The following is a 20,540-nucleotide window of genomic DNA, read 5'->3' as shown; positions in this document are numbered from 1 at the left end:
ACGATAGTAATGATCGACATTTTTTTGGTGTTCGTTTTCCATCTGTTCCTTCGTAATGATAAATAATTGTGGATATTTAAAAAAGAAAGAAATAAGTTTAGATTTTGAAACTTGGAAAGTTTCGAAGGAAACTTTTTGGAAAATTGTAAATTTAACGAATGAAATATCACGGAAAAATTTTTGGGAATAGGAATGTAGAGCCTCCTCGAGCTTAACAGTCGAACAGCGCCGAAGCGCCGTTGGAGTTTCCGAAAAGTAATCTGGCTTTACTGCGATTTTAAGAACGAGTGACAAGCGCGAGCGTGAGATCTAAAAATAATGGTATTCTCGTATACATGTGTGTGAGAGAGATGCCAAGGTCCATTACTTTACTGCTGGGAGAAGAGGCAAGAAGGGGACGAAGGACTTATACATCTTCTTCCGTTTCCCTCGAGACGCGGTTTCGCCTACTTTCCTCGCTTATCCTCGAGCGACATCCTGCGAGAACGATAAAGTTCTTTGCCGTTTGTCTGAATGCGGGAGAATACGACGCTTAAATAATAGATCAAAGACCACCATCGCGGATGCAGGAGAAAGCGCGGTCGAGAAACTCGTGTGGTAGCGTTACAAAGGGAAGCGAAATGAGCTAAATAATGGGAGATATCATTGCACTTCTCTTATTAACAAGAATTTCAAATATAAACTATCGCCTAAACTACGAGAAATGGTTCATTAAAACTGTGGTTAACTTTGTCTTACGAAAAATTCAAATGTATAGTAAAAATGCATAGTCAAATAAATAAATGTATAGTCAAATATGCTATTAAAATTTTATATAAATACGATTTATTTTTCATTTCTTTTAATTTCTGTATTTTAGTCTACGATTGAATAATCAATTTAGTTTGAAGCAAAATATTAATTTACGACATATATATTTACGACATAGTTATTTAAAAAAGAATTTAATTCGGACAAATTTTCTCAGGAAAAGTAATTTATTTATTAATTAAAAATTTTAGATGGAATTTAAACGTGGAAATTATTGGAAATTATTTCTTAATGCTTATTTCGTTTTTTTTTTGTTATACGTCTCAATTGAATCATTTTTATTTTTTTCGAAGGGAATGTGTTATTGTTATTAAGTAAACAGAATTAAGGTCGCCAACTTGGATGATGCATGTCCATTCTCTGACCTCTTCTTACCAGATTCGGAAGGTATTGTCATCGGAATGCAGTTGATATTCTTGAAAACTGGGCCGTCAAACTTTATTTCTATCCGCGAACTGCTCGTACCCGGTTCCACCTGACGTTTAAATTCATGAACGTGATACTGCGGAATACGTTTTCCTAGATATGTACAGACAGCCGTGTACCGTTCAAATGATCGTGATTGGTCGACATGTCGGCCTAGATTCTTCTCATAAAGCCTGTCTTTTTCTTTAAAAAAAAAAAACACGCGAAAAAATAATCGTAATCACCTTTTATGTCATGTGGCAGTGTAAGGTACAGGACGATATTGTTCAACATTCTTGTCTACCTATAGCTTTATATGTATAATAAGTTTCTTTACACAATTTTAAAAGTCAAATTTTTAAATTTTTAGTAAGCTTTAAGATTTCTTATTTTTCGGTTCGAGGAAATTCAAGGAAATTTTACTCCAACAGAATTTTAAATTAAAATTTAGTTAGCAATGAATATTTCTAAATATTTTTAATAAAAAATATTTAGAAATTGTAAGAAAGAATGACACTTTTTAATGCGCTTTTTATTAATATAAATATACAAAATTTTTTCAATTCACAATCAGTGAAACTCTTATGCGGAATATAGATGCGAATCTGGAGACAGCTTATAAGTTATAGTATCAGATTAGTTTTGATCATCCATAATGTTTTCATATGTTAATAATAATATAAAATATTCTTGCTCCCGTCAAAGCAATCTTGTTGCGCAGATTTCAAATTAGCAACTTTGCCATCATGCCTGATTGAAACGCGTCGACAGTTGGGGAAGTAGTTTAGTTTCCGGCAAATTGCATTTACGGCGTTAAAACCGATTTCAATTTGTAAGCCTGTTCATGAGCTGTAACGCGGTTAACAATTTTCCAAGTATACTTTCAATAGCGAGATAAACTACGGAGCACGAAGCACCGGCGTTGTCTCGTTCCAACTTTGTTTCTGTCTTTTCTTTTTTTTTTTGCGTAACGCTAAAGAGTCACTACATGAAAATAATCACTTCTATCAAGCAGGGCCAAGTGACCAAATTTAAATCGAACCTATTTAGTTTTTTTAGTACTCATTTTGTACTAATTTGTATCATCAATAAAGATTTTGTATCTCGTACCGTTTTGAAGAGAAACGTGGCACTGCTAACATTATATTAAGCTAACAGGACACATAAAAAAAGAGAAACAAAGGTATGCAACGAACTGAATTTATACTAATTTGTACATCTTAAACTTTTTTTGATGGTACAAATTAGTACAAATTTAGTTCTTTTCTACCTTTGTTTCGTTTTTTTTTTTTTTTTAATGTGTCCTGCTAACTTAATATAAAGTTAGCAGTGCCACGTTTTTTTTTCCAAACGACACGGAGTATAAAAAATATTTATTGGCACAAATTTGGTGGTACAAATTAGTACAAAATGAGTATACTAAAAAATTGAATAGGTTTGATTTTGCTCATTTGGTCTTGCTGGCTTGACAGAGGTAAATAATCTTTTGCAAAGTCATATATAATTTTGCAGAGGAGAGCTATGACTACCTCAGAAGTGCAATAAAGAAGAAGAAACAAAATTAAGTAATATCTATATTATCAAAATGAATATACATATAAATATTTTTCAAGTTTGATAATAAACTGCATAATTTTTATGCTATAACATACTATTTTTCAAACATTCTTTTCCAGAACTGATTTTAAACTTTACAGATTTGTGTAATTTCTATTCTTGAATTTTGTTCCGAAATGTGAGGAAATTGTAAAGTGTATCACGTGAATGAAGAACATGTTCGCATATGTATTTGTTTCTACCAAGGTTGCTACTCATAGCGATAAACCTATACAAAGTAATCAATGTTCGCATATGTTGTTGCTACCAAGGTTGCTACACATAGCGATAAACCCATACAAAGCAATCATCAGTTGTTGCTACATATAGAGATAAAACCATACAAAGTAATCAGACTTCTTTGTACAAGAGAAGAAGCCGTTTGTTGAAAAATTATTGCAACAGGTTTCGCATTCGGTTGTTCTATTTACTCCGCGAGTTGCCATAATATGTCCCCTGACTGTAGTGCGCACTCATTGAAATATGAGACTGCGTGCAGTCGCAATGCGACGGCATTACGAATTCACCGCGGATGTCACGAAGCACGCGGACGGAAATAAATTTCCGTGGAAAATATATAATGGCACTCTCTTCGATCGATGTCGATATTAATCTATAAAAATGCGAAGATCCATTTTTATTCGATTTTTTCATATTGAGAAACGAAACGTTTGGATAAGTTTTTTTTTATCGCCATTTACGTAAACGGAATAATAAGTATAAACACGCAGTTGTAATTGTCACAATTTTATTGCACGTTTGCGATTTTAATTATTCTTTAATGTAGTATAAAGATAACAGCTGTTATTTTTCTGTTATGATTTTATAATACGCGTATATTATGGTTCCTATTCTTTATATTTTTACGTTTTTGTAACTTTTATGCTTTATTGTTTTTTTGTTGGTCAATAATATATATTTATTTTGGTAATGTAAACATAATACACATTGCAAGTAAATTATATTTATATATTTATTAAATAGTTTTTATTAGCCCATTAAAATTAAAGATAACATTTTTTAAAGAAAGTTATTTATACAAGATTTTCAGCTCTATAAATTAATCTATAAAATTATATAATATTTAGTTTTATTGTATAATTTTAAATAAGATATTCTTCTTACAAATTCAACTATAATCTTTGTGAACTCTCGACAATGATTGACAACAAATAAGCATTCAATCGTAATGAAAATGGAATGTATCGTTAGATATCAAGGGCAATAAATCTTTTTAAGAATTCAACACGCGCACACACACATCTTGACAATCTCGATCCGTTTTACAGCATTAGATTGTGTGATTGTTAACTCGTATATCGTCTCGTCTCGCAAAAAACGTAACCGGTTTCATCGTTTATGCCACGGTTCTTTTTTTGATTTTATTTTTTCTTTTACACAAAGCAGTTATTGTATATACGGATATCAACAACTGTTTAATAATAATAATAATAATAATACGAAGTCTTTTTCTTAAATTTACTTTTTCTATATAATATGATTGTGAGATTAATAATGTACAGATGATATTTCATCATTTGCAAATTTTGAATCATGCATTTAATAGTAAAAATTATTATGCTTAAACGCTTCTTAATATTATCTTTCTCAAATATAATTCGAGAAATTCCAAACAACTTATGTTTCTTTTGTAACTATAAATAGATTTTCATTCACGCAAATTTAAAGCCCGAAAATTGCAATAACTATATCTTGGTCGGTAGTCGGTCATGAAATTTTCCTTTATATTTTCGCAGCGGTACTCGATACTATTTGTAATCTAGGACAATGAATACAATGATACATGCGATTAATTAACCGCTATATATTAAATTATCAGTTGGAGGTTGTATGAGGGATGAAAAAAGAGTCGAAAAGGGTACAAAGGAAGGGAGAATGGTGCGAGAAAAGAGTCGATGGAACGCATGCGGTGCGAGATTTTTATTTCTCCGATCTGTGTCTTCACTTTATTAACTTGGACTTTTTGCGTCTGATTTATCTCGGCCTTTCTTTTTCCTATGCAAGTGTGAGCGCGGTGAATTTGTAAAATTGTTTCCTCCTTTCTTATTTGTTTTCCTCCTCGAACTACTTCCTCACGTTTTCGCGAAATCATTTCATATATGAAATTTTCACGGACATCTGATTATATTACGGCTCAAAAAGGATAATCTGTTACGTAATCTAATGTATGGTATATTATACTTATAGAATGTAATCTGTTACGCGCAATTTTTCTATCAATTTTATTGTCAGTCTATTGTCCCAAGAATTTTATCAAATAGATACGCTTTTGAAATACTTCGATACATGTAATATATGTATTGCAACATGAAATACATATTAAGCATCGCGCGTGTAATACGTGCACGCGGAGCCATTTCGCTAGAAATACCAAACTCTTCTCGAGAATAATACAATAGAATTATCGGAAGATCTTTTAGCGTCTCTTCTCAAGACTTTATACATATGTAATGCGTAGTTCTGCGCAGCATCACAAAGTATATAAATTGTATGAAATCAGACTCATATTCATGTACTATGTGTGTATATATATATATGTGTATATATATACATATATATATATATGCTATTTTGATATGTTAACTTTTTTAAGGTGGTTTTATCGCTCAATGCCAACTCGATAGTGTGACATTGTCACATAAATGTAACATAATCGCATATGTACAGTCTGTGCGAAATGTTTTTATTGAATTATGTTTATTTTTATTGAATTATTGAATTATTAGTCATATGGAGGGACTAACTTTTGACTGGGACTTGCTCGATAAAACCACCTTAAAAGGGATAGCCAGATAGATAAAAGGGATAGTCGGAATTATATTTTTGGAAAATTGGTTATTTGCACAAGGACTGACATAGATCATTTTTTACTTGTTGATTCGTTTCATTGTCGATAAGTAACATATTTAAATTGTAGACTCTTTAAGTCTATTTTGCGTACTCTTCGTTTCGTGCTAATATCGAGAGTTGCTCAAACGTATAATTACTGTATCAGAAAGAATCTTCTTACTATAAAAACTTTGCACGGGTATAATATGAAGCGCTTTAACGAGTTTATTTTACATCGCGCTGAAGTATATCGTATTTTGGATCGTGGTTTATATTAAGATAGCATATGCTTGGTGCACCGCTTTATGAATATCATAACACTTGATTATTTACCATTATTAGCAGTTTGTTTAGTTAGGTCGCGTGAATTAATCTACTGATGGTGGTTCATGTTGATTTGATGCAGAAATTCAATCTATATAATAATGCACGATCACATAGTTTTACAATACATTTGTCATAATGAATATTTTTATAAATTTATATTGATAAGATTTGCCAGAAGATAGAATGGCAATAAATTGTTACTAACGAAAAACTATGTAGCATTAAAAAAATATATTATCAACTTCTTGAAAGTACACGCAAACTTACAATAGTATAAAGTATTATAAAAAGAGTACAGCAATCTGTCTAAATAAATTTTAACACCACATTGGGTGGTACATGAAAATTTATTGAAAAATATTTCTTGTTTCCATATTATCATCTTGATAATTAAGTTTACCGCGAAATTAATCTTTATAGATTTTCTTAAGAAACTCTCGACTTCATCTTTGTCAAGAGCTCGACCTAAACGGAACAGAGAGAACGTTGAACTCGGGTATCCTGTATGTGTATTCTTCCGCAGAGGGCGTCGGCATCGTCGTTTGCTATGCGAATCAGAACTGATATCATTTTTTCGCAGTTATTACTTTGCAAGTCGTAACGCAAGCAGATTTTATATTATTGTAGGTGAAAGTGATTGGAGAAGAATCTTTGATTCAAAATTATGCAAAATATGCAATATCCATCCATCCATACATACATGCAACGTCCAGCCGATCGACACTTCAATCGTGTGTGTGTGTGTGTGTATACACGCGCGCGCGTGCGTGTATGGATCAGGGCTGTGCCGCTGCTGTACCGCACTCACTTGCACCCCGCCGTGGAACGCGAAGTATCGACCGGTTAAAGCCATCCCCGCCCGTCGGCTAAACCGACCAACCAACCCCCTCGTCGACACTCAGTCCCCACCAGCAGAGTTTCTATCCAACTTTCTTATATTTTCCATCTCCATCGCCTCTTTCCTTTTACCTCTTTCTCATCTCGGGATGGAGGGATGCTCGACGATACTCGGACAGTGTCCAAGTATCTGTTCTCGTTACAGGGTATTTCCGGCATGGGCATTCTCCCTTCGTATGTTACATATCGGTAGGCTGAAAATAGTGAGCAAGTAGATATGCTTGAGCACGCAATGACTGTATGTGTCGATTTTTTTTTTGCTAAAACAAAGTAAAAACGCCAAACGACGCATTTCTGAATGTTTATAATAATTTTTTGCTTTGTTTAAATTGAAAATAAGGAGTATTAACTTGTTAACATATTATTGTTGCATATTGTCAAACTTAATGTTAAACGAGACATTTGAAAGAATAGTTTAACGTAATAATTCTCTTTCTTTCTTTGCACACAAAAATAGTAATCAGAGACTATTCACATAATAGTGATTCAAAAATTGAAAATGAAAAGGGGATAACTACTGATTGTAAAAAACCATTGCACTGTCTCATTTATTTAACAATTTCAATTATCTTACTATACGTAATATTATGTTAAATTCAAACTATCAAATCAGAAAAGAGCAAAAATTCGGAATCGAATAAGTTACGAGCCCTTGCCGATTGAATAAAATGTACTTTTGTTCGTCGATGAATTCTGCGACGCTTCTAATGGATTGATGGGATGTCATTCCAACGGCTGCCGGTCATCCCCGAAATCCATCGTGTCGAACGTCAAAGATAACCTGTGAAACTTTCCGAGCGGGCGGGATATCGAACGAATCATCGAGCACAGACTGTGTCGAGGTGCGCCTGGGGATGCTTAAATTTAATATAGGGTATTGGTATCTCACAGACAAGATTAAACCTGCATATTTTGGCGTTTAAAGCAGACGTATTAAAAAGCGATCAATCTCGTGTTTTATTATACAAATATTTTTATTACACGCCTCGTGAACTGAATCTTTTTTTTACGAAAGAGAATCCCTTATCTCTTTCTTTCATTGATGAAGTAAATATAATGTTGATTAATATTTTTATTTCTATTTAAATATAAGAGAACAATAGGAATAGAAACAAATAAATATTATTTTTTTCGCTTCTACATATGTACAAGTTTCATTAAAAATGAAAAAATTAAGTAGCAAATTTCTTTGTCGATAAATATGCATACTTAGATGCATCTTATCATTGTAAGAATCGCTTAGAGACTGCGAACTCCATTTTTTTGCGGTTTTGTTTTTCTGTCATCATCACCGTCGTCAACGACGACGACGACGATGACGACGACGACGACGAACGACGAAGAGGACGAGACGCGGTTGAATGCCACGGGAATCCACACAAAACTATCACGAGCAGTCGCCATTCTCTATTTTGTTGCACGCGTCGGCTGGTCGACGTGGAACAATGCGGTCCAATGCGAAATCAGAGTTATGCATTGTTCGTCGTTTGGAGTAAAACTATTTTTACACAAAGTTGGTTCTTAACGAATAATTTCACAATTCGCAATTTTAAGACGAAAAATAAGAGATAAAATCAATGAATTAGTAGTTACAATAGAAGAAAATATTGACGATAATTATTAGATATGTATAGTATATATACAACGCAATTTTTGAAATAAGCACAATAATCTCGAGAAGTTTAACTAATATTGAGTCTACGTGGAAAATAGAAAACTTTGAGAGAAAAATATTTACTTGCTATGTTTTAAGAGAAAAGATAAATTATGCAAAGCGTGCAAAGTAAATATTAGATTAAAAGATCTCAAGATGATTGTTGGGAAAACATTAAAATAAAAATTGTAAAGCACCTCATTCTTTTTTAGTGTAAATGAAATTGTAATCTACACTTTTTATAATTTTTGCATTGAATTCTTAAACTATGGAATTAATATCATTTGTATTCGCATTTTTAATCGTGACATTTTAGTTCTCTTGAAAAGAGGTTCTATCTCGAAAGCAGATTACGTTGTGTTTGTAATAAAATTGCACATGCGTTACATAATTTTGCCATACATCGTTTCGATGATAGAAAATGCATGGCATTTCAGTAGCAGTGTGAAATTTTACTGCCGAGGTCTTGTTCACCACGCGATTTCCCGAGTGTAAATTACAATTTCTAGCCGACGTCGTCGCCGCGGCCGTATCCTAAAAGCATACTTTATCGCCCCATGCACCCGACGCTCATTGCATCGTTGCGATTTTTTTTATCGCGCGCGCGTGTCTCCCTGGCATAAATAGGTATACGAGGTTCTCGGCGAATAAAGGGTTGACATCATAATACTTGGCTCTCGTGAAATCTGTGATGAATAATATGAGCATTAATTATGATAAACGATTTTGAAAAAATGGGAAATGCTGAGTGCCTGAATTGCAAAATGTTTTTCAATGCGAAAAAGATTGTTTATACATTTCCTTTTTCTTTTTTTCATATTCTCGTCGAATATGGAATTCCAATCTATATTCCAATGAGTTTTATGTCATTTTTCTGAAAGTATAAAGATTCACAGTGATAAAATTTCCAATCTTTAGTATCGTTTGACTTTCATCTTACGGTATAACTGAATTAACGATTAAGCTTTATTAAGATACGGAAATTTGTAAAATGTTACAGTTAGCTTTCTGAGACAGGCAATATTGAGACACGTTGAAGCGGTTATATTCAATTATTATATTTTTACATGCGTTGTTGTTTAATTTAAATAACATCTACCGTGTATCTTGCTCTCTGCTGTTAGCATTATCAGAAAAAAATCGTGTGATTCTCCAATTCTCGAATTTGGCGTAAAAAAAATTCCACAAACTTCCGCGCCCTTACTCATCATTCATCTTAATGATTCGCCTTAATTTCTTAACAAAATAATACTTATGGTCGCACGGTCGTTATTCGTAGAATTTTAGGCTTTTTATCTAAACAGCTACAGCTGCGTAATAAAGTAATGACTCGTTGGGAAAAGAGTGAAGCGAGAACTACCCCTAGGGAAATTATCTTATCGACTATTACTCGTCACGCGGCGTTGGCCTTCCGCCATAATCCGGCTTTCGATTCTTGTATATGAGCGGGGATAATTCTCGATTTCGTGATGGAGAGACTACCTGGTCGTTATCTCAACATATTTCACCCGCCAATTATTTACATTAGTCTATTTTATGGGTGTACTGCGATTTGAATTTATTGCAGACAAGACTTGCATTACTCGATGTTTTAGCGACGTCGAAGCGGCACGAGTTTTTATGGTTATGCGGCGAGAACATCAATTAGAAGAAACGCAGCAATTGTTTTATATTCTAAGAATTGTTCTTTTTTGCTCTTGGAGAAGATTAACGCTGTAAGAATATGTTGGCACTGTTTAGAAAAACTTTTATCAAATACGAAGTGAATGGAGAAAGTATTTTTTAATAAGCAATGCTACTTGAAAGTACTAGTTTTAATTGAGATTTTTCTTTACGTACTATTTTCAATTACGTAGGCTATTTTATAGTCTTTTGTAGTTGAATTGTTTTGTTTAACGTTGATATTTCTTTTACTAGATTTTTGGCCTCTGCCAAGTGTACAAATACGGCAAGCAATATATATTTAACGCAATTTAATTAACTATGTTAATTGAGTCTATTCTTGTAAGAGAGAATGTAGAGGTAAAAACTTGACATCAATGCTTGCATATTCACATTTATGCACTAATTAAACGTCAAGTTTTCTAGTTTGCGCGAGTAACTTTCGTTGAATTTCCTCAATTTTGTATGAATCATAATTATTATATTCTTTTTTTATTTATTGTTATGAAACTGGGAGCATAATTATTTATTCAATAAAATAATGAACTTATAACATAGCGCTTTTCCATTAATTGCTGTGTTATATGCTATTATCCGCTTCACAGAACTAAAACACTTGAATAATCGGATGTACATATATAATTTCATAGTATGTATATCCACGTGACACGATACTCTCACGTAAAATTAAAAAGATTAATCAACCAAGATAGTCTACATCTTGTATTTAAAATCTCTTTCTTTTTTTATTTTAATCAAACATTTTATGTATGAGATAAGTTTCATCCTTATGACATCAATGATATGTCTATGATTTTTGTGTGTGTAGATCCTTTTGAGGAAAATATTTTATAAAATTCAATTTTTGTTCAATAAAATTGTATTATTTAAAATAATAGTTATGTGTATGTTGTTTAAAACATTTGACATTTATTTTAAATTTTTTTCTCAAATTTATGAGTTTACAAGTTTACAAGCTATGTTCTTATGTTCCATGCAATAGTTTGCAATGATTCGACTGAAGGTTTAACGAAGGTCATATCCTTGTGGCAATTTCGATAGGGACAATATTCTAATATATAGCCGGAAAGCCGGCTACTCATTGTCAGTTTAAGGGTTAATAATAGCTCTCGGTGATAAGAGTCGGCCCACTCGCAGCAGCAGTAGCCGACAGTTCTGTGTTTGCTGCATCACATTATACACATATATGTATATGTACATGTATACAATGGCATATACGGCTCACGTTTGCGATTGGTTACATATTGGCGTTGCAACAATACAAGTAGGATAGGGTAGAGTCCGCTACGCAAAGTGCGGAAACACTACGCTTTATGACCTACCGCGTGATGCGCAATGCTATGCTATAAAGAAATCGGGCGCAACGAGATCACAGGATTCTCCGCGCGTAGGACTTGCGCGCTCAAAAGCATACCCATTTTGTAAGATACATTATCTCGGTTAAAGCTTCTCTCATTCTCTCTTTTTTTTTCTTTTGTGATAGTGCTTCTTCGATTAGTTCGCCCACGAGTTTCCTCCAGATCGAAAAATAACTTGGATAACAGGAGGCTATTTTCGATGGCCTTAGCATCATTCGATTGAAGGTTTCGCCGCGAAATCCAATCGGCGAAAGTTCGATAAAGTTAATATTAATACTTGTCAGTAAGAGCTCTGTGGTTATTAAGGATATTGAGCAAAAAAAAAAAAGAATATTTATATTTGCCCCATTATGAAAGATCAGTTTGCTTGTTACAACTCTGTAAGGTCTAAGATATCTAATGTAAATATAACAAATTATTATTTTATCCTTCTTTTTGTTATTCTTTTTGGTTAGATCAAATTTATATTTTTATTAAACAGTCAATTCTAAGATTAAATGTCATGATATAATCTATAATCAATCGAAAATTCTATTAAAGAGATAAACAGCAAAATAATAGTAATTGCCCATAAAATAAAAGAGATATAAACTTTCTGTAATTTTTTTCGTCAGTAGGTCTCCTAAATTTTAGTTAAATCGTTATGTGTGGAATAGTGGAAAAATGACTTACAACGAAAAAAAACGAGGGGCATCATCGACGCTCGGAAGGTGATAAATTGAGTACGATGAGATATCACGGGGTAGTCGGGCGGGTAAGGAAGAAAAGCGCCCTTAGGCTAACGTCACAGGCTCGCGTGGCGAGTAAGCGAGCCGTGTGTCGGCAAGAACGAGCGGGTATTTAAAGCGCATCTCCGTCGCCGCCGTCGTCGTCGTCGTCGTCGTTGTTGGGCGACAGGACGCTTCTCTTTGAAGATTCATCGTCGATCGCCCTAGTTCCACGTCGGCGAGCGAACTGACTCGTTTCAAGGTCGATGTCTTTCGTCCCCTTGCATTATTCTTGCATCCCTCACTTCTCTCACGGATTTTTTTTCCGCAACATCGTCTTCTATTCCACTCTTGCGCGGCTTCCTTTTTTATCTTGCTGCCTAGCCTCATATGTCTTTCCTCCATTGTCATTTTTTTCCTGTTTACTTTACTGTATTCTTTGCGGCGCAATATCACGCAAAGAAGAAAGATTCGCGACAAAATGCGAGAATATACTCTTAATCTGTAATCTTGAAACGGAATTGCAAGTAAAAAACAGCTAGTTAAATACGATAGAATTTATGCGTTATCGTAAAAGTTAATTTTCATTTTTATTGTAAAATATTTCTTATTTCACAAAATTTTATTTCGAAAATGTTTTTGATTTAAAAAATTCTATCGTATTTTTTTTTCATACGAAAATCTTCATTTCTTGACAAAGTACCGCGCACTTACAATGTAAAGTTCATGAAAAATTCAGAAAAATTCTTTTCTTTAATAAGAAAAGTCTTACGATACTGAAAGGGTTAATGGCTTAAAAATAAACGACGCGTATCTTGTATCTCATCTCGCATAGTTCATTTTTTACCTCACGTTCGCTCTCGTTTCCTTCATCGCTCGCCATCTTTGTAGAGAAAACTTTATATGTTAATCCAAAAGATGCAAAGACTATCGTAGCATATTCGTCGTGCGATTTTAGAAATTTAAATCTCGATTCGTTTCCGAGAGCGGAGGAAAACTTTCATCTCGTTACTTTTAGCGTGGAATAATATAGTATTCACTTTACATTTAGTATCGAAGAACGGCGTCGTTATAAATTGTTGATTTTGCTGTATAAAACATCGTTTATGGAATTGCTCAAAACATTTTTTTATATGAATTACGTTAACGTAACGGTCATGTTTAAACAAGGACGCTTGCAATATGGATTTGTTACAAGACACACTTTCCTCGAGTTGTTAAGATTTTAAATTATTTCACAAATGGAATAAAAAGTTTTGGAATAGAGAATTATATCGATATTAAATCGAATCAAGTTAAATAGGTCTTTGAATTGACTGCTGCTCACAGAATAATGAATTCATCCTTCGTAGTTTAATTTCCGCTTCCTAAGTCTTCTCGTAGCTAAACGTGAAACGAAAATTGCATCGTGTTGCATCACAGGAGAGAACGTGTTGCATCACAGGAGAGAACGTGTGACGTAATTTCATATCACATTGCATTCGATGCTCACATACTTCTTACGCACTCGTACTACATCTGTTTGCATCTGAGAATTTCTTTATCCAGCATCTTATTGTTCTATAGTCTTACGAGCTACTCTCGTTCGTAACACAGGCAGAATGTACAATCGCTGCCCGTCTGCTTTGCATCTCGCGACATAGTGTATTGCATTTATCGTGAACTTTTGTCAATTATGCACCATTAGTGTCGCGCATTACTGCCAGAGAGAACCACGTCGCAGTTGCTCATTTTAGTAAACTACACCACGCCCGGACTTCTCCGCCAAGGCGATCACTCGCCAAGCGCGATAAAATACGATTGAATATTAACAAGTTGCAACAGATAATAATCTTTCATTCTCCCCGAAATTTTTCCCAATGCAAAATTATTTGTAATTTTATCGCCGATTCTGCTGTAAAAATTTTTGGTTAAAATAACGAGGATATTTTTGAATGTTCTGCTCCTTCTTTTTTTTTTTTTAGTAACCACACATCTACATATATCGTCATACATTATATAATGTATCGTGTGTGTGTATATATCGTGATATAATGAGGATTTTCTCACTATTACAATTGCTATCGATACTTTTTTGGCAGAAAAGAAATTCATGTTCGTTTTAATATAAAAATCTTTAAAAATTATGTTTATTAAAGTTGTGTATTTTTGTTGCACCATTTGATTGATGCTCGCAATATTCGATATTTGATTAATGGAAGCCTCGATACTTTGTAATATTCAAATGTATCTGATCGTGACCGACATACACGCGAAGGGGATGAGCGTGCAGCGCGAGAACAGGAGCGTGACGTTAAATAATCGTTGGTGCTTCGGCGGTATAATCTCGTAAAGAGCACGTGAGCGGAAAAGCTACCTCGCTTTACGTTGGGGGGTTGGAAAAGCGGCAGGAGGTTGGCGTGGCGGGGATTGGTGCACACACACGCACGCACGCACGCACGCACACACACAGAGTAGCTGGTGGCACAATCTCCGGTAATGATTGGTCGTCATGGAAACGAGCCAAGCACCCACCTCGCCCTTTTTCCTCCGGGCAGACCGAGCGGCGTGATCGTCGTGGCGGCGCGTCGCGACGCGGAGCGTCGTGCCGCGTCGCGTCGCATCGCTGGCTTGCAACACGGCGCCGACGCCAGCAAGACCAATGTCGGCCTCGGGTATCTGTGTACCCCGCAGTAAGGTTAATTATACTTTCGCTACGGAAAGAGTTCGGAGAGATTTCCACGTGAAATTTTTTATTTGAAATATCTTTGCCGCGAAAAATATAATATTTGTGTTCTTCTCAATATATGTATGTATTGTTTTTTTAATATTATATATCTATCTAGTATTTTATTGAACTTATGATATTTAATTTATTAATTTATACAACGATTTATATTTACGTATTGTAATTTTATTACAATACGTAATTACGCATATTATAGAGAGGCTGACCATAACTAAGCATAAATATTTTGTGTTGTCACATTTCTATTGTATTTTATTTTAAGGATTAAAACTCCGTTTAATATGAAGATTTAGCAAGATAATATCGAGGCACAAGAATGATAAGAAGCATAGGAAATTCTTGCAATGACTTTTATCTGTATCGAACCTTACATAATTTAATGGCGCCATTCATTTATTGCGTGCAGAAAACTGATACTCCTTCGATTTCAATTTCGAATGCTTACTGATTGCCATTTACACTCAAGAAAAATTTGAGGCGGCAATAAATATAACTGTCAATTATCCGTGACGATACACGGAGTTTTACGATGATATTGCTAGCAGCCGCTGTGCTACTTTTCTCCGCGACAATGGATCGCGATCAATCTGTTAGTCGTATAGGTTTATTCTTACTGATTCAATTTGAAGCCAATTACAGACATGCCGCTGATAGTTTTACATACCTACCTCCTGTATCAGAAAACGAATAACAAGGGGCAATTATTTGCTGATATCACGCTAGCTACATTTTCTTTGTTATCGCTTCTTTCTTCACTTCTTTTTTCATCTTTTGATTTCTTTTTGATTCCGATATGAAAATATACTTACTCAACCAACAAGATCGCTTATCATGGTCCTTTTGAAATAGATACATATTTACAACATTATTCAACTTATAACATTAAAAAAATTAATTAAACTTGATTTCTATATTTATTTTTCATTTTTTTAAATGATAGCTGAAAAAACGCAATTTCTTGGAATAATTTCCATCTCGATTGAACAAAATCTCTTTTTCATAACAACAAAACGTGTGCAGGGTAACCGTCCGCGGATAATAACAGATTTTTGTTATTGTTCCGAATCGATAAACGGAAGTCGCGCGTTGTTTGCGAAGAAACGACATTTAAATCTGTCTCGGCAAATGTTGGTTCAATGGACAATCTGTAGTCGCTAATCTGCCACCTTGATCGACGGCGCTACAGAACGCGGCGCGGAGAAACTTTAGTAAGCCCAAGTTTCCCCAGCGCTGTACTGCACGAGGTTTTCCATATATATAGAAGGAGTAACGGCGCGAAGTGCGTCGGTGTGCGGAGGTATGAGATAATCAAGAAAGTTTAGTTCTCATAAGGTATAGGTAGCTAGAGATATATGAATTCTGAGGGTGGACCTTACTCGCCAGTCTTTGTGTGTAATCGCTGTCTCGTTACGACTCAATTCGTCGGCTCTTTTTACATTGAGAATCGTCTTTTGACATCACTGACGTAATCGCGATCGTTTTATTTTTAGCAACGCGGAGGTATAAAGCGAATTGTAAAATCGATTTGATTAGGCAGTGACGTCATCATTTAGATTCCTTGAAAATTATAGAATTGTAATAAATCTAGCAATGTATATGTGCACTTGAGTTCGAAGAATCTTAATATTCCTTTCGAAAAATTTGTTTACACATCGGTCATCTGCTTTTCGATATGAAAATGTAATAATTTTTATTGTATTGTGCAAATTCGTAAGAAAAGTATCACGAATAAAATTATTATTATTATATATTGAGAATTATTAAACTCGGTTGTTTTTCGTCTAATAAAAGCTGCGACGAAAGATATTTAAACTATGATATTTAATGACAGATCTCCTATGATCTCTTTTGATGACAAGAATTGCGTTTAGTTAAAGAGATGAGTAACCCAGTGACTTGATTCATCTTTTAATGTTCCACGCAATAATGCTATTGGATATTAAACATTTGTCGTATTAAACATATTACTATTGATAATCGCGAACAATAATTAATCGAATTCAACAAATTATATGGATTATTGGATTAATGTATTTACATTTTTATTATGTTTATATTATGAACTTGGAACAGTTTTGCTATTAAAACAGTTGAGGTCAGTGATTTTCAAGGAGTTGCGAAAGTTAGTGTTCGTTGTTATTCTCTCATGTAATTGTCAAAGTATATGTAGACATTTCGTAGTTATATATAATATTGGCATAATACTAGCTAATAAACTAATCAGCTCTCATAAATGCATCTAAACTTTTGAGTACTTGGATATTCTATTTTCGGATGTTCTACAGCCCGTGGCAGTTTCGATGCAATAAATTATAGCGAGGACTCATAACTCGTTTATTACTTATAACATACGCTTTAATAATCTGTACTGTGTTATGCGCCGCATGGATGAGATAATTCCATGTATATTCCGCGTGTTATTATCACCCGCGGTGTTATTAATGAATAGCAATTACATAACCATCTGATAACATATGTTTGTTCTTGTGATTGTTTCAGAGGTGCCTTCTCCGTGGTTCGACGATGTGTACAAAAGAGCACCGGTCACGAGTTTGCTGCAAAAATTATAAACACCAAAAAACTCTCGAATAGAGGTAAGTGACAATTAAATGCAAGCACGTGTTAATCAAATTTTATACGTTGAATTATTGAATATTTCGCAATGGTTTTAATTCGGTCTTATATTATAATATCCTCTTGATAAGGATAGTGCAAGCTTCCGAATAATTTTCCTTCTGCTTCGTGAAATTTGCATCGTTAACATCGTATAATTACACGTGTTTCGCAATTCGCTCGTATATATGTGGTATAATTTTCGTTAGGTATGTAATATGTAATATTTGTTTGTGATATATTGAACTTAAGAATATCTAATTCAAAGTTTACAGTATTCAAAGCTTGCGATACGATGTGCGCGGAGGATAACTTGGTACATTTATAAATAGGCAGAGAGTGTTTTTCGTATTGTGTGTCATCATTAGATCTGCAGACTTGCATTCGATAGCCGATTATTATTGCGTTCGTAAATTTCGCTAAATTAACCAGAAAAACCTACTTCGGAAATCAGATGCCATTACTAAAATATTATAATGGAAGATATACTTGTAGGTAAAGGATTATACATAACAAATGTTTAAAAATTCTTTTCTTCAATATTGTTTATTTATTTATTTTGATAAGATTATAAAATAAGATAGGCCTTATTAAAATATTGTATTTGTAAAAGCCCATTAATCACTGGACATATTATGCTGTTGATAAAATTAAACTTTTAAGCGAAACAGACTTTCGCTATACTAAAATGTCATATTATTCAGGTACGTTTCAGGTTTCGAATCTAAAATATCTTTCGAAAGAAAGAGAGAGAGATGCGCTCGCGCGTTTGGAACAATGGGGGTGAAGACTGTTTCTCGCTTTCTTTAACATGATATAAATATGTATAGTAGAGACAGATCGAAAACGTGGAAAGGATCTTTTTCTCGAACGTTCTGCTGCCTGAGAAACGTTTGAAACGTTTCTGAGGGAACAGCGCCCGAATCATCATCGTAAATTTTCATTGCAAACAAGCTGCTTTCATGCAGCCTTTATGCAGTCGTTTCTCTCACGCGATTGCTCGATCGTAGAAAAATGTACAACTCACAGCAACATATGAAGAATTGTTATTTTTATTATTTAGTGTTCTCTTTGACATATATGTTGATATCAAAATGTCGCATTTCTTTGTTACTTCGTTAGTAGTTTTTCGTTCGTAGATTTTTCTACACAAATTAATACTGTAGAAAATTCTAACGTGTGTGCGTGTGCAGTATTTTATTTTAATCTTTTATATAATTTTTTGTTCAATTACTATATTATTTTGAAACAGGAATAAAAGCACGAAAATTATATTCTTTTTATCCATTCCATCTTTTCATTCGTAATTTTTTAAAAGATCTGTAAATACGATTCTGTTGAAGTATGTGTACGTGTAGATAAGGTCGCAAAAAATTTGTGTCATGAACACAGAGCAGATGACTATTTCTGCATTTCACGTTTTTTGCAATTTCTCGCGATCGATCACGGATTCGTGATAAAAATTCGTGCAACATGTCCAAAAGTGCAGTAGACTCGCAATGCATTATCAACCTGTCAATGCATTCCTTCGCGGGACCAGTTTACCACCTGTATAGGGAGATAGTTGGTCCGCAAAATACATATGTTTTGAAATTCAATTGCATCCACGCTACATTCATGCTACATCCATAGGAAAGCAGTGTTCTCGAAATTATGGAGATGAAAGGGACATTATGATGCTAAACGCATGCTATAATTTAACGTCTCGTTCGCGTGACGTTATAAAATTGTTTTACTAACTGTCTGACAAGATATTTCTTCTTCTGAAAAATTATAAGTTTACTATTTTCTGAATTTTTCTCACAGAATCGAACTTAACGTATAAATTACCAAGCACATGATTCATAAAATGAGAACATGAATGTCCAAAATAATTAATATGTGTAACAATTCGGTTCGTATGATTAACGCAGTGTTGTTTTGATTACTCGATTGAATCATACGTCTAACGGCGCAACAATATCTAACACATTATTCTATGATCCGAGTACAACGCAAATGCGGTCACTATCCTTTCACATGCATGTAAATGCATTGCGGTAAACCATTGCAAAAGAAATTTCGGGAGCATAATGCAATATTCACAAGCAGTGAAACAGTTGAATGACAATGATACATCGGATAACCGTGTTATACTACAAGCGATGAAAGATCAGTTTTCGCGTTTTTCGCGAAAAAATAAAAATAAGTTTTTAATTACATTAAATCTTGCGTGAATTCCGCTTAATGCTTGATTTTCTTGTCATTACATTCCCGCCTTGTTGATGAAATTGATTATTATTGAAAAAGTTCGTCTCAAAAATTATCGTATTACTTCCGGAATTTTCAGACTATTTTAATACAATTTTTTAATATTATTTTAATTATAAAATTTAACATGCAACAATAATGTTAATTTTTATTTAATTTTTTTAAAATAAAATACTGATTTACATACCAATTACATATATGCAGTATAGGTACAATCGTAAACAGATCGGTTGCGACACTTTTTTTTATAGGTTTCAAAACGCACTAATATTTTGCAAATGCGAACCACGATTGGTGTTAAACTGTCTCTAGATTAAAGATAGTACATTGTGGTTCGCACTTGCAAAATATTAGTTATCTATAAAATATATATTATTTAGGTATATTAAATATATATTAGAAACCTATAAAAAGAAAGTGTCGCAACCGATTTGTTCGCGACTGTACGTGCTATAGTTACATTCATCTTCATCGATGTACAATATGGTACAATTTCTTTTCGTTTATTTTATATCGATTTTTCGAAATTTAAGAAAAAGGTTTTTATATAAGAGAAAAAATAGATTGATGAAAATTCATTATACGACATTCTCATAATATTTTAATTCTCTAATTAAATTGCTCTATCGTTCTCTAAACACACACACACACACACACACACA

General features: G+C 33.8%; 1 protein-coding gene and 1 long non-coding RNA gene across 2 annotated transcripts in view; one reads left to right on the top strand and one right to left on the bottom strand.

Moving 5' to 3' along the window:
- LOC105459083 (calcium/calmodulin-dependent protein kinase type II alpha chain) overlaps positions 1-20,540 on the top strand; it is a 62,847-nt gene that overhangs the window by 12,567 nt on the left and 29,740 nt on the right. The window contains exon 2 of the mRNA XM_011704776.1: positions 17,515-17,609. Coding sequence (XP_011703078.1) covers positions 17,515-17,609 — 95 coding nt within the window. The remainder of the gene's footprint in view (positions 1-17,514; positions 17,610-20,540) is intronic.
- On the bottom strand, positions 11,110-14,255 carry LOC105459082. Its single transcript, XR_975626.1, has 4 exons — positions 13,615-14,255; positions 13,135-13,375; positions 12,253-12,796; positions 11,110-11,784 (listed from the first exon to the last, which is right to left on the bottom strand). It is a non-coding gene; the product is annotated as an uncharacterized LOC105459082 (long non-coding RNA).

This window comes from Wasmannia auropunctata, unplaced genomic scaffold, assembly GCF_000956235.1.
Source record: "Wasmannia auropunctata unplaced genomic scaffold, wasmannia.A_1.0 LD334209.1, whole genome shotgun sequence".
Lineage (NCBI taxonomy): Eukaryota > Metazoa > Arthropoda > Insecta > Hymenoptera > Formicidae > Wasmannia > Wasmannia auropunctata.
Note: the sequence above shows the minus strand (reverse complement) of the source record. Positions and strands in the feature narration are given on the sequence as shown.